The sequence below is a fragment of the Oncorhynchus kisutch genome, linkage group LG16 (genome assembly GCF_002021735.2).
Source record: "Oncorhynchus kisutch isolate 150728-3 linkage group LG16, Okis_V2, whole genome shotgun sequence".
Taxonomy (NCBI): Eukaryota; Metazoa; Chordata; class Actinopteri; order Salmoniformes; family Salmonidae; genus Oncorhynchus; species Oncorhynchus kisutch.
This window is the reverse complement of record NC_034189.2, coordinates 3,765,069-3,780,334: the sequence shown is the minus strand read 5'-3', so window position 1 is coordinate 3,780,334 and position 15,266 is coordinate 3,765,069. Positions and strand designations below refer to the sequence as shown.

At 40.8% G+C, this 15,266-nt stretch overlaps 1 protein-coding gene across 1 annotated transcript in view; it reads left to right on the top strand.

Annotated features, from left to right (window-relative positions):
* otud4 (OTU deubiquitinase 4) overlaps positions 1-14,458 on the top strand; it is a 28,598-nt gene extending 14,140 nt beyond the window's left edge. Inside the window, exons 10-14 of the mRNA XM_031791606.1 lie at positions 69-353; positions 2,631-2,671; positions 2,917-3,710; positions 4,678-4,778; positions 13,090-14,458. Of these exons, the coding sequence (XP_031647466.1) occupies positions 69-353; positions 2,631-2,671; positions 2,917-3,618 (1,028 nt within the window). The 3' untranslated portion in view covers positions 3,619-3,710; positions 4,678-4,778; positions 13,090-14,458. The remainder of the gene's footprint in view (positions 1-68; positions 354-2,630; positions 2,672-2,916; positions 3,711-4,677; positions 4,779-13,089) is intronic.
* Positions 14,459-15,266: the final 808 nt, after the last annotated feature.

Genomic DNA, 15,266 nt, shown 5'->3' with positions numbered 1-15,266 from the left:
CATGCTGCCACCTTGGCAGGATTTGTTAAAGAACAAGTACAAATACAATTGTCTCTCCTCTTCAACAGCTTTATCCCACATCGGTGTTCCCCCCACTTCCTTCCTCCCCACCAACCACCCACCTCACCCCTCCAACCACCCTCCTCATCCTTCCTCCCACCCTTCCCTTCCCCCTGGGCTCTCCCCAGCCCCCATCCAGCCCCAGACTGTCACCCAGCCCCCCCTGTCGTTCCACCAGCTGGCTCATCTCTACCAAGACCCCTTGTTCCCAGGGTTCCCTTTGTCTGACAGGGAAGAGATCGTCCAGACTCCCCCTTATTCTTATATCCACACGGGAGAGGACCTGCCACGAGGTGAGTAGTGAAATATATATTTTATTATTGTCCCCTAACCCTACCACCCGTTAACTAATGGACAACAACACTTAGGCTTCTACTTCCAGCTCATACATACCAGAGGTGTGGACTCGGGGTCACATGACGCGGGTCACAAATATGATGACTTGCAACTCGACTTAGACACCAATGACTCGTGACTTAACTTGGACTTGAGCCTTTTGACTCGACCTGACTTGATACCCTCCCCAAGCCTCCCCAAGCCTCTCCAAGTCCTCTCCAAGTCCTCTCCAAGTCCTCTCCAAGCCTCTCCAAGTCCTCTCCAAGCCTCTCCAAGCCTCTCCAAGCCTCTCCAAGCCTCCCCAAGTCCTCTCCAAGCCTCTCCAAGTCCTCTCCAAGCCTCCCCAAGTCCTCCCCAAGCCTCCCCAAGCCTCCCCAAGCCTCCCCAAGCCTCCCCAACCCAAAACAAGCTTCATATGGACAGTACCAAAACAAATGATCTAATGATTCTGCCTCTTCGCAGTAAAAATCTGCAGAGCTGAGATGGTTGCATCACCCATATAGAACATTCTATTGGTTGCAAGAATTTAGTATATAATTTAAATTTAAAAATTCAAGTTTTGAATCTGGTGGTGTTTTGCGTATCAGTTCATAAACCATGTGATATGGAATCGGTACGTCTACAATCTCCTCCCAACTGGCCTCCAATCTATATGGCACAGCTGTTAATTTTTTTTGTAATCCTTAAATTAAACTGGTATACTTAAAAAAAATAATTATCAAAATTTTCTTGAGCCGATTTTGGTCTTTAATTCAGGGCCGACATACAAGCTCCTTACTTTCTCCCCCTTCTTGCATTTTTGTGGTAATTCTACAGTTTGTTTTTAGTCTGTTGTAATTTTGGGTAGAGCAGACATTTCCATATATTTTTGTTAGCTGCATGTGTGACTCAACTCCACCAGTCATATTTATGATATTATTTACAAATATTATACTACACGGTAATGTAAAAGTTCATATTTTTTTGTAATCCAATAAGTAATATAACACATAATTTGGTTTTAATCCAGAGAGGTTAGCAAAAGTATCTAGATCCTCTGAGGCTGTGGAGGGATTCAGATTGTGGATTTAAAAGAAAACATGACTCATCAAATAGGCCCATTTTTAAATTTGTCTAGCTTGCCATTCCTGGTGAAATGGAATATTTGTGCCCAAATAATTTACAATTTAATTGGTCAACTACATGGTCATGTAAAAGGTGTCTATTTGTTGTGATCAATACATTATATAGAACAATGATCGTAATTTGGTTGTAATCCAGAGGTTAAAAACAGTATCTAGATCCTGTGAGGCTGTGGAGGGATTCTAATTCTAACAGTATCTAGATCCTCTATGAGGTCATGGAGGGATTCTAATTCTAACAGTATCTAGATCCTGTGAGGCTGTGGAGGGATTCTAATTCTAACAGTATCTAGATCCTCTATGAGGTCATGGAGGGATTCTAATTCTAACAGTATCTAGATCCTGTGAGGCTGTGGAGGGATTCTAATTCTAACAGTATCTAGATCCTCTATGAGGTCATGGAGGGATTCTAATTCTAACAGTATCTAGATCCTCTATGAGGTCATGGAGGGATTCTAATTCTAACAGTATCTAGATCCTCTATGAGGTCATGGAGGGATTCTAATTCTAACAGTATCTAGATCCTCTATGAGGTCATGGAGGGATTCTAATTCTAACAGTATCTAGATCCTCTATGAGGCTGTGGAGGGATTCTAATTCTAACAGTATCTAGATCCTCTATGAGGTCATGGAGGGATTCTAATTCTAACAGTATCTAGATCCTCTATGAGGCTGTGGAGGGATTCTAATTCTAAAAATATCTAGATCCTCTGACGCTGTGGAGGGATTCAGATTCTGATGGCCATATTAAATATATATGCTGATAGTGGACAACCTTGTTTTACTCCTCTTGACAGTTTATACTTTCTGAGATGTAGCCATTTATTTACTATTTTACACCTGGGGATACTATACATAACTTTAACCCATTTATATAAGAGATTCTCCAAAATGTAAATATTTCAGGAATTTCTATGTAAATTCTAGTCGTACTTTATCAAAAGCCTTTTCAAAGTCGTCTCTGAATACCTGGTTTCCCAGAGTCTTCACAGTGTTCTATTGTTTCCAGTACTTACATTATCTCCAATGTATCGTCCATGTAAAACACCTGTCTGATTACGATGAATTATATCTGACAACCTTTTTTTAAATGTTTAAATACTCTCTCTACAGATGTCAACATCCTGAGGTTTTTCTTCAACCTTGGTGTGAAGGTAATGACCATACTACATTGCCTAGCAGCGTATCTCGGTAGCTCTTAACAAGTGTCTGTAAATACGCTACTGACCAACACACTTGCACTATTTTCCTCCCTACCTCCCCTCCCTTCCTCCCTCCCTCCCTCCCTGCCCCTCCCTCCCTCCCTTCGCCTCCCTGCCCCTCCCTCCCTCCCTCCCTTCGCCTCCCTGCCCCTCCCTCCCTCCCTGCCCCTCCCTTCCTCCCTTCCTTTCCCCTCCAGGCGTTCACCAACCCCATGTGGCCCCCCCACTCTTACATCCTCCCTCTTCACCAGGCCTACAGCATGCAGCCCAAACTACCGTCCGTCTCCCTCCCCTCTTCCCACTGGTACCCCTCCCACCCCTCCACCGCGCCCCAGGAGGGGTACGGACACCCCCACGCTCAGTACCCCTCCCCCTTGGGTTTGGGTGGCCTCCATCTGCATGACAACCTCCAATCGGCTGCAGAACCTCCCCAGCATATGGAGTTCAGATACGGGCAGGATGGTCGCTCCGCCCTGGGGTACCCTTCCAACCGCCACCTTCACCCTGCCTCAACCCAGCCCGTGCCGTTCCAGCCACGTATGGCTGGCTCTCTACCCTGGTGTAGCAACGTTACCCCCGCGACCGAACGCCTACGCTGGGGTATGCTCTGTACCCACACCCCTGACACAATACTCTCCACAAGCACCCCAACCTGCACCTCCCAACCAGTACCCGACTGCACTCCAATCCTCTACCCACACCTCTCAAGCTCACCCCTACACTCCAGCTCCAGCCGCCTCCCCTCCCTCCGTACCCCAGTACCAATCAGCGTCTCTGGGGTACCCTCCCCCGAGGCTGCCCAGTGGGAACCAGACCCAAGGACCGCTGGATCCTTGCCCCGCCAGTGGTGCCTCTTCCCTGGGTATGAGGTCCAGCCACAGCCCCCTGGAGAACCATAATGCTAATACTACCTCTGTTGTCAATATTACTACTGATGCTGATGCTGCTGCTACTACCTTGTCTAGTACTACTGCTTCCAACACAGAGAGAGGTGAGTGCTGACCTCTACATTTTGTGATCGATTTTTTAGTTTTGTTTTTTGTTTCCAACTTATCACTCTTTTTACTTGTTTACACAAAAATTTAGAGGTTGAACACTTTCTCTCACTTTACTAACAGAGAGGATTTAGAGATGAACACATTCTCTCACTTTACTAACAGAGAGGATTTAGAGATGAACACATTTTCTCACTTTACTAACAGAGAGGATTTAGAGATGAACACATTCTCTCACTTTACTAACAGAGAGGATTTAGAGATGAACACATTCTCTCACTTTACTAACAGAGGATTTAGAGATGAACACATTCTCTCACTTTACTAACAGAGAGGATTTAGAGATGAACACATTTTCTCACTTTACTAACAGAGAGGATTTAGAGATGAACACATTCTCTCACTTTACTAACAGAGAGGATTTAGAGATGAACACATTCTCTCACTTTACTAACAGAGAGGATTTAGAGATGAACACATTTTCTCACTTTACTAACAGAGAGGATTTAGAGATGAACACATTCTCTCACTTTACTAACAGAGAGGATTTAGAGATGAACACATTCTCTCACTTTACTAACAGAGAGGATTTAGAGATGAACACATTCTCTCACTTTGCTAACAGAGAGGATTTAGAGATGAACACTTTCTCTCACTTTACTAACAGAGAGGATTTAGAGATGAACACATTTTCTCACTTTACTAACAGAGAGGATTTAGAGATGAACACATTCTCTCACTTTACTAACAGAGAGGATTTAGAGATGAACACATTCTCTCACTTTACTAACAGAGGATTTAGAGATGAACACATTCTCTCACTTTACTAACAGAGAGGATTTAGAGATGAACACATTCTAATTTAATTTCTCTAGTAGGAACCTTTTTTTAAAGTTATTTATGGTAATCAACGATATAAGTGGACGGTTTGGCCGGTCTCTAATGTTCGGGTTATTGTCTCAGCTTTACAGACTGTTCTTGCAGGCTTCGCAGACAGAGGACAGGGAGACATGAAGACGGCTGGCACTCTGCTAGTGAACCAACCTCTTCCTCCTACTGAGCAGGTAAGCCTTGATGGAGCAGCAATGGCGTCCTGACTAAGTGGGCTACATCGTTTGCAAAAGTATTGTAAAACAAAAAAGGTACATGGTCGGAGAGAATGTTAGCATTTTAGCTAACCCTTTTCCTAACTTTAACCTAATTCTCCTAACCTGCAGGGTTAGTTCTCCTAACCTGCAGGGTTAGTTCTCCTAACCTGCAGGGCTAGTTCTCCTAACCTGCAGGGTTAGTTCTCCTAAACTGCGGGGGTTAGTTCTCCTAAACTGCGGGGGTTAGTTCTCCTAAACTGCGGGGGTTAGTTCTCCTAAACTGCGGGGGTTAGTTCTCCTAAACTGCGGGGGTTAGTTCTCCTAAACTGCGGGGGTTAGTTCTCCTAAACTGCGGGGGTTAGTTCTCCTAAACTGCGGGGGTTAGTTCTCCTAAACTGCGGGGGTTAGTTCTCCTAAACTGCGGGGGTTAGTTCTCCTAAACTGCGGGGGTTAGTTCTCCTAAAACTGCGGGGGTTAGTTCTCCTAAACTGCGGGGGTTAGTTCTCCACACCTGCGGGGGTTAGTTCTCCACACCTGCGGGGGTTAGTTCTCCACACCTGCGGGGGTTAGTTCGCCACACCTGCGGGGGTTAGTTCGCCACACCTGCGGGGGTTAGTTCGCCACACCTGCTGCTTAAAGTCACTTTTGACTGTAGCTGTATACCATCTAGTCAGCCATCTAGTCAGCCATCTAGTCAGCCATCTAGTCAGCCATCTAGTCAGCCATCTAGTCAGCCATCTAGTCAGCCATCTAGTCAGCCATCTAGTCAGCCATCTAGTCAGCCATCTAGTCAGCCATCTAGTCAGCCATCTAGTCAGCCATCTAGTCAGCCATCTAGTCAGCCATCTAGTCAACCATCTAGTCAACCATCTAGTCAACCATCTAGTCAACCATCTAGTCAACCACAGTAATGTTATTTTTCTTCCTGGAGTAAATGCAGATGGACCCCAGGCTGTGTTACACTATAGATGGGCTGTATGGTCCACTATGTTACACTATAGATGGGCTGTATGGTCCACTGTGTTACACTACAGATGGGCTGTATGGTCCACTATGTTACACTATAGATGGGCTGTATGGTCCACTGTGTTACACTATAGATGGGCTGTATGGTCCACTATGTTACACTATAGATGGGCTGTATGGTCCACTATGTTACACTATAGATGGGCTGTATGGTCCACTATGTTACACTATAGATGGGCTGTATGGTCCACTGTGTTAATCATTTTAACATTTTACAAAAAATGTTATTCGGCTCATTTCTGGAGTGTTACGCTCCCCAGCTAGAAAACCAAAAATGTCGCTCAAACAAAAGTGGGGTTTTAGGAGGGGTTCTGAAAGACACTCATGGGGGGTCCACTGGAAGATGACTAGTAACAACAACTGGGCCCTAAAAGACACCCAACATGAGTGGCCAGCCTCTAAATGTTACCTGGGCCAGCCTCTAAATGTTACCTGGGCCAGCCTCTAAATGTTACCTGGGCCAGCCTCTAAATGTTACCTGGGCTAGCCTCTAAATGTCACCCGGGCCAGTTTAAATGTTACCTGGGCCAGCCTCTAAATGTCACCTGGGCCAGTTTAAATGTTACCTGGGCCAGCCTCTAAATGTCACCTGGGCCAGCCTCTAAATGTCACCTTGGCCAGTCTCTGTCACCTTGGCCAGCCTCTAAATGTCACCTTGGCCAGCCTCTAAATGTCACCCGGGCCAGCCTCTAAATGTCACCCGGGCCAGCCTCTAAATGTCACCTGGGCCAGCCTCTAAATGTCACCTGGGCCAGCCTCTAAATGTCACCTGGGCCAGCCTCTAAATGTCACCTGGGCCAGCCTCTAAATGTCACCTGGGCCAGCCTCTAAACGTCACCTGGGCCAGCCTCTAAACGTTACCTGGGCCAGCCTCTAAACGTTACCTGGGCCAGCCTCTAAACGTCACCTGGGCCAGCCTCTAAATGTCACCCGGGCCAGACTCTAAATGTCACCTGGGCCAGCCAGGTGAAAAACCTCACCACTAACGAGATGGCAACCAGCACAGGTGTGACACCAATCAGTGCGTCCCAAGTGCAACCTCTAAATATAAATGTAAATATATACATCTTCCCCTCTAAATATAAATGGAAATATATACACCTTCCCCTCTAAATGTAAATATATACACCTTCCCCTCTAAATATAAATATATACACCTTCCCCTCTAAATATAAATATATACACCTTCCCCTCTAAATGGAAATATATACACCTTCCCCTCTAAATATAAATATATACACCTTCCCCTCTAAATATAAATGGAAATATATACACCTTCCCCTCTAAATATAAATATATACACCTTCCCCTCTAAATGGAAATATATACACCTTCCCCTCTAAATATAAATATATACACCTTCCCCTCTAAATGGAAATATATACACCTTCCCCTCTAAATATAAATATATACACCTTCCCTCTAAATATAAATATAAATATATACACCTTCCCCTCTAAATATAAATGGAAATATACACACCTTCCCCTCTAAATATAAATATATACACCTTCCCCTCTAAATGGAAATATATACACCTTCCCCTCTAAATATAAATATATACACCTTCCCCTCTAAATGGAAATATATACACCTTCCCCTCTAAATGGAAATATATACACCTTCCCCTCTAAATATAAATATATACACCTTCCCCTCTAAATATAAATATATACACCTTCCCCTCTAAATATAAATATATACACCTTCCCCTCTAAATGGAAATATATACACCTTCCCCTCTAAATATAAATATATACACCTTCCCCTCTAAATATAAATATATACACCTTCCCCTCTAAATATAAATATATACACCTTCCCCTCTAAATGGAAATATATACACCTTCCCCTCTAAATGGAAATATATACACCTTCCCCTCTAAATATAAATGTAAATGTATACACCTTCCCCTCTAAATATAAATATATACACCTTCCCCTCTAATATAAATATATACACCTTCCCCTCTAAATATAAATATATACACCTTCCCCTCTAAATATAAATGGAAATATATACACCTTCCCCTCTAAATATAAATATATACACCTTCCCCTCTAAATATAAATATATACACCTTCCCCTCTAAATATAAATATATACACCTTCCCCTCTAAATATAAATATATACACCTTCCCCTCTAAATGGAAATATATACACCTTCCCCTCTAAATGGAAATATATACACCTTCCCCTCTAAATGGAAATATATACACCTTCCCCTCTAAATGGAAATATATACACCTTCCCCTCTAAATGGAAATATATACACCTTCCCTCTAAATATAAATGGAAATATATACACCTTCCCCTCTAAATGGAAATATATACACCTTCCCCTCTAAATATAAATGGAAATATATACACCTTCCCCTCTAAATATAAATGGAAATATATACACCTTCCCCTCTAAATCTAAATATATACACCTTCCCCTCTAAATGGAAATATATACACCTTCCCCTCTAAATGGAAATATATACACCTTCCCCTCTAAATATAAATGGAAATATATACACCTTCCCCTCTAAATATAAATATATACACCTTCCCCTCTAAATGGAAATATATACACCTTCCCCTCTAAATATAAATGGAAATATATACACCTTCCCCTCTAAATATAAATATATACACCTTCCCCTCTAAATGTAAATATATACACCTTCCCCTCTAAATGGAAATATATACACCTTCCCCTCTAAATATAAATGGAAATATATACACCTTCCCCTCTAAATATAAATATAAATATACACCTTCCCCTCTAAATGGAAATATATACACCTTCCCCTCTAAATATAAATGGAAATATATACACCTTCCCCTCTAAATATAAATATAAATATACACCTTCCCCTCTAAATGGAAATATATACACCTTCCCCTCTAAATATAAATGGAAATATATACACCTTCCCCTCTAAATATAAATGGAAATATATACACCTTCCCCTCTAAATATAAATATACACCTTCCCCTCTAAATGGAAATATATACACCTTCCCCTCTAAATATAAATATAAATATATACACCTTCCCCTCTAAATATAAATGGAAATATATACACCTTCCCCTCTAAATGGAAATATATACACCTTCCCCTCTAAATATAAATATATACACCTTCCCCTCTAAATGGAAATATATACACCTTCCCCTCTAAATATAAATATATACACCTTCCCCTCTAAATATAAATGGAAATATATACACCTTCCCCTCTAAATATAAATATAAATATATACACCTTCCCCTCTAAATATAAATGGAAATATATACACCTTCCCCTCTAAATATAAATATATACACCTTCCCCTCTAATGGAAATATATACACCTTCCCCTCTAAATATAAATATATACACCTTCCCCTCTAAATGGAAATATATACACCTTCCCCTCTAAATATAAATATATACACCTTCCCCTCTAAATATAAATGGAAATATATACACCTTCCCCTCTAAATATAAATGGAAATATATACACCTTCCCCTCTAAATATAAATATATACACCTTCCCCTCTAAATATAAATATAAATATATACACCTTCCCCTCTAAATATAAATGGAAATATATACACCTTCCCCTCTAAATATAAATATATACACCTTCCCCTCTAAATGGAAATATATACACCTTCCCCTCTAAATATAAATATATACACCTTCCCCTCTAAATGGAAATATATACACCTTCCCCTCTAAATATAAATGGAAATATATACACCTTCCCCTCTAAATGGAAATATATACACCTTCCCCTCTAAATATAAATGTAAATATATACACCTTCCCCTCTAAATATAAACATATACACCTTCCCCTCTAAATATAAATATATACACCTTCCCCTCTAAATGTAAATATATACACCTTCCCCTCTAAATGGAAATATATACACCTTCCCCTCTAAATATAAATGGAAATATATACACCTTCCCCTCTAAATATAAATATATACACCTTCCCCTCTAAATGGAAATATATACACCTTCCCCTCTAAATATAAATGGAAATATATACACCTTCCCCTCTAAATATAAATATATACACCTTCCCCTCTAAATGTAAATATATACACCTTCCCCTCTAAATGGAAATATATACACCTTCCCCTCTAAATATAAATGGAAATATATACACCTTCCCCTCTAAATATAAATATATACACCTTCCCCTCTAAATATAAATATATACACCTTCCCCTCTAAATATAAATATAATATATACACCTTCCCCTCTAAATATAAATATATACACCTTCCCCTCTAAATGTAAATATATACACCTTCCCCTCTAAATGGAAATATATACACCTTCCCCTCTAAATATAAATGGAAATATATACACCTTCCCCTCTAAATATAAATATATACACCTTCCCCTCTAAATGTAAATATATACACCTTCCCCTCTAAATGGAAATATATACACCTTCCCCTCTAAATATAAATATAAATATATACACCTTCCCCTCTAAATATAAATGGAAATATATACACCTTCCCCTCTAAATATAAATATATACACCTTCCCCTCTAAATGTAAATATATACACCTTCCCCTCTAAATGGAAATATATACACCTTCCCCTCTAAATATAAATGGAAATATATACACCTTCCCCTCTAAATATAAATATATACACCTTCCCCTCTAAATATAAATATATACACCTTCCCCTCTAAATATAAATATATACACCTTCCCCTCTAAATATAAATATATACACCTTCCCCTCTAAATATAAATATATACACCTTCCCCTCTAAATATAAATATATACACCTTCCCCTCTAAATGTAAATATATACACCTTCCCCTCTAAATGGAAATATATACACCTTCCCCTCTAAATATAAATGGAAATATATACACCTTCCCCTCTAAATATAAATGGAAATATATACACCTTCCCCTCTAAATATAAATATATACACCTTCCCCTCTAAATGGAAATATATACACCTTCCCCTCTAAATGTAAATGGAAATATATACACCTTCCCCTCTAAATATAAATGGAAATATATACACCTTCCCCTCTAAATATAAATATATACACCTTCCCCTCTAAATATAAATATATACACCTTCCCCTCTAAATGGAAATATATACACCTTCCCCTCAAAATATAAATATATACACCTTCCCCTCTAAATATAAATGGAAATATATACACCTTCCCCTCTAAATGGAAATATATACACCTTCCCCTCTAAATATAAATATATACACCTTCCCCTCTAAATGGAAATATATACACCTTCCCCTCTAAATGGAAATATATACACCTTCCCCTCTAAATATAAATATATACACCTTCCCCTCTAAATGGAAATATATACACCTTCCCCTCTAAATATAAATATATACACCTTCCCCTCTAAATGGAAATATATACACCTTCCCCTCTAAATATAAATATATACACCTTCCCCTCTAAATGGAAATATATACACCTTCCCCTCTAAATATAAATATATACACCTTCCCCTCTAAATGGAAATATATACACCTTCCCCTCTAAATATAAATATATACACCTTCCCCTCTAAATATAAATATATACACCTTCCCCTCTAAATGGAAATATATACACCTTCCCCTCTAAATATAAATATATACACCTTCCCCTCTAAATGGAAATATATACACCTTCCCCTCTAAATATAAATGGGGGAAAACCAAAGCCTGGAACACCTTCCCCGTTAAGACAAATATATCCTACATTTTTGTTGGACAAGTTTGCTCACCACCAGAAAACAACTTTTGTTACACAACATCAACTTAAATGTGTTGCCTTTTCTTATATAAACAAGCTTTCCTCTCCTTTTTACTTCTACCTAAAACCATGGTCAAGAGACACTGATTATTTGCTTTGGGTGAAAGGAGCAACGCAATCCACAAGAACCTCGTCAAAAGCAGGAGAATAGGCTGCAAACGGAACCAGAAATAAGATTGGACTCGAGGTCCACATTATACAAAGGAACTTCCATGCAACCTATCTCCATGACTTTGTACTAATACACTGTAACCAGTTGCTGTAGTGTCAGACAAAGGCAAAACACTAAGGAACGAGGCCTCAATGTCTCGCACTATCTTCTCTGGCTTGATGTACTGGCTTAATGGCATCGCCACTCTCTGCAGAGACACGAACCCGTCTGAAATGAAAAGGTTCATACTCATCTGATTCAACATCTTGTTTAGGAGATAAACCAGAGACTTAATGGGTTGGAGAACAATTTTTTATTTTTTTTTCCCTCTCAAATTCTCTTTCAACTTAGAGATACTTTCTCACTGAAGTAATGACAAATGGGCAGATATGGAAAAAAAAACGTTTTCTGTTCATCTTTACCTTTGGGCAGTAAAGGACTGAAATCTTCCAGTAGGCGTTGACTTCTCTGGGTTGAATTTTTTGTAAACGTAGGGATAACTAATGGGTGTTTTTGTTTTGAAAGACACAACTCATCTGCAAGAACTGCAGCTCTCTCAAAGAGTGAGATCCTTGTGCTCATAAATCTAGGAAGCAAACCTTTCGTGAAAGCAATTCTTGAATTGCTTGAGAAGTATATGTGTCTTTTTAAGTCGAGGTCCTTGAGAACCACCCCACCGACCCAAAATACATACTTTTTGTTCCCTTTCCAACTCAACATGGCGTTGTGATCTGTCTTTCATAATTTACGTAACCGTTTGTCTGTGGGACCAACTCGTAAAGCCTGAAGGATAACATCTTTTAACAGTGTCATAATCTGGACTCTGGTCGAGAGGGAAAGCGACGGTACATTTTCTGAGCGTTTCTCACCGGAACACTTTGGAAGAGCAGTGGCCAAATGTCTGGCGGCCATTTTAGGGAATCCTGCTCAAAACAGACATGAATCCACTTCCTTTCCATTGAATGGCGGTACAAGTTGGCTGTTTCCCTTACTATGTTGAGGGTGCAGGATCTTGTTCTCCATGATTTATGGTCGTCTCTCTAAATCACCTATTCTGAAACTCTGCTGTGTTCAAAATACACTTTTAGGTAAACGTCCATTGTTTTATTTTGTTAAGCCTGTGTGTTTATGCAACTTTTGAAATGATTCCACCAATCTTATAACCCCTGAAGGTGGATGTCAGTGACACTCTACCCAAATGTGTATTTTGATCGACTTAAATTTTAGTCATGGGATTTTGTGGTTGTTGATTTCATCTGTGTATAGTGTTTCTGATTTTTGTACTGTTACTAATCTCTCTCTCTCTCTCTTAGGTCACATGGGTCCCCGAGGGTCACCTGATAACAACAGTAAGTGCCCAGACCATGTTCAAGGATGTATCCGTCGGCATGGCAATGCAGGGTGCGGGCGACGCCCCCATGACCCAGAGCGGGGCGGAGTTTAACATGAAAACGACCAATGAGACGACGGGGGGGAGCTGGGGCGAGACTTCATATTTAGTGCCCCAGGCCCCAAGCGGCGTAACATCATTGGACCGAGACTGGGAGGGAGGGGAGTGGCTAGACCCTAATGACCACACCCTCAGAAACGGAAAGAAGTTCTACAGTCGCTCCTTCAGAGGTGGAGGAGCGAGGGGAGGACACGAGGAGGGAGGAGCCAGAGGGTATAGAGAGAACCGTTGGAGGGGGGAGAGACGGGGGGTAGGAGGTTACCGAGGAGTGGGGAAGAGAGATAACAGGGAAAGTTTCCGGGAGCAAGACCGAGGGGACAGGAAGCAGGAAGGAAGAGGGGGTGACGCCTCCTCTAAAGGACAAAATGTGAGGGGTCGGGGGAGGAGCTACCACTATAATCAACAGCAATCCAATGGCAGAGAGGCAGGCAACTCTAGTGGGATGAGGAACCCCCCTTATACAGATTTGTGAGATTTGATTGGCTGACAGGGTTTTTTTTGGGGGGGGGGGGGGGGGGGGGTTGTTTATATTGTTGTTTTTTTCTGATTTGGTCTTTTAATCGTCTGGTTTGTGGGATTATATAGCTGTCGTTGGACTCATCTTTTAAAAAAGAAAAAAAATCTGTCAAGTGTCTCCATGTTATTGTTGCTTTCTGGACTACCCCCCCCATAGGGCCCTGGTCAAAAGTAGTGCACTACCCCCCCATAGGGCCCTGGTCAAAAGTAGTGCACTACCCCCCCCATAGGGCTCTGGTCAAAAGTAGTGCACTACCCCCCCCATAGGGCCCTGGTCAAAAGTAGTGCACTACCCCCCCCATAGGGCCCTGGTCAAAAGTAGTGCACTACCCCCCCCATAGGGCCCTGGTCAAAAGTAGTGCACTACCCCCCCCATAGGCCCTGGTCAAAAGTAGTGCACTACCCCCCCCCCCCCATAGGGCCCTGGTCAAAAGTAGTGCACTACCCCCCCATAGGGCCCTGGTCAAAAGTAGTGCACTACCCCCCCATAGGGCCCTGGTCAAAAGTAGTGCACTACCCCCCCATAGGGCCCTGGTCTAAAGTAGTGCACTATATAGGGATTCGGGTATCATTTGGGATACAGACTATCTCCTCTGAAAGATGTTAATCCTGCACAGGTAGTTGATGTTATTCCAGATAGATGTTATTCCACTTAGATGTTATTCCACTTAGATGTTTGAATTTTCATTTAATAAAAGTTTGCTGTATTGTACTGACATTGCCTTTTTTTTCTGTTCCAGAAAAATGTATTTCTGACGCGTCAGTAAATATATATAAATGGGATTATATATATATATATATATATATATATATATATACTACCGTTCAAAAGTTTGGGGTCACTTAAATGTACTTTTTTTTTAAAACTATTTTTTTTTAAAGCAATTCTTGTCCATTTAAAATAACATCAAATTGATCAGAAATACAGTGTAGACATTGTTAATGTTGTAAATGACTATTGTAGCTGGAAACGGCTGATTTTTTTTAATGGAATATCTACATAGGTCTCCTGAGGGCCATTATTATCAGCAACCATCACTCCTGTGTTCCAATGGCACGTTGTGTTAGCTCATCCAAGTTTATCATTTTAAAAGGCACTGGACAGAGGAACTCTGCCTAGAAGGCCAGCATCCCGGAAGTTGCCTCTTCAATGTTGATGTTGAGACTGGTGTTTTGCGGATACTATTTAATGAAGCTGCCAGTTCAGGACTTGTGAGGTGTCTGATGGAAGCTGATAATGGGCCTCTGTACGCCTATATACAGTTGGAGTTGGAAGTTTACATAGGTTGGAGTCCTTAACTTATTTTTTCAACTACTCCACAAATTTCTTGTTAACAAACTATAGTTTTGGCAAGTCGGTTAGGACATCTACTTTGTGCATTACACAAGGAATTTTTCCAACAATTGTTTACAGACAGATTATTTCACTTATAATTCACTGTATCACAATTCCAGTGGGTCAGAAGTTTACATACACTAAGTTGACTGTGCCTTTTAAACAGCTTGGAAAATTCCAGAAAATGA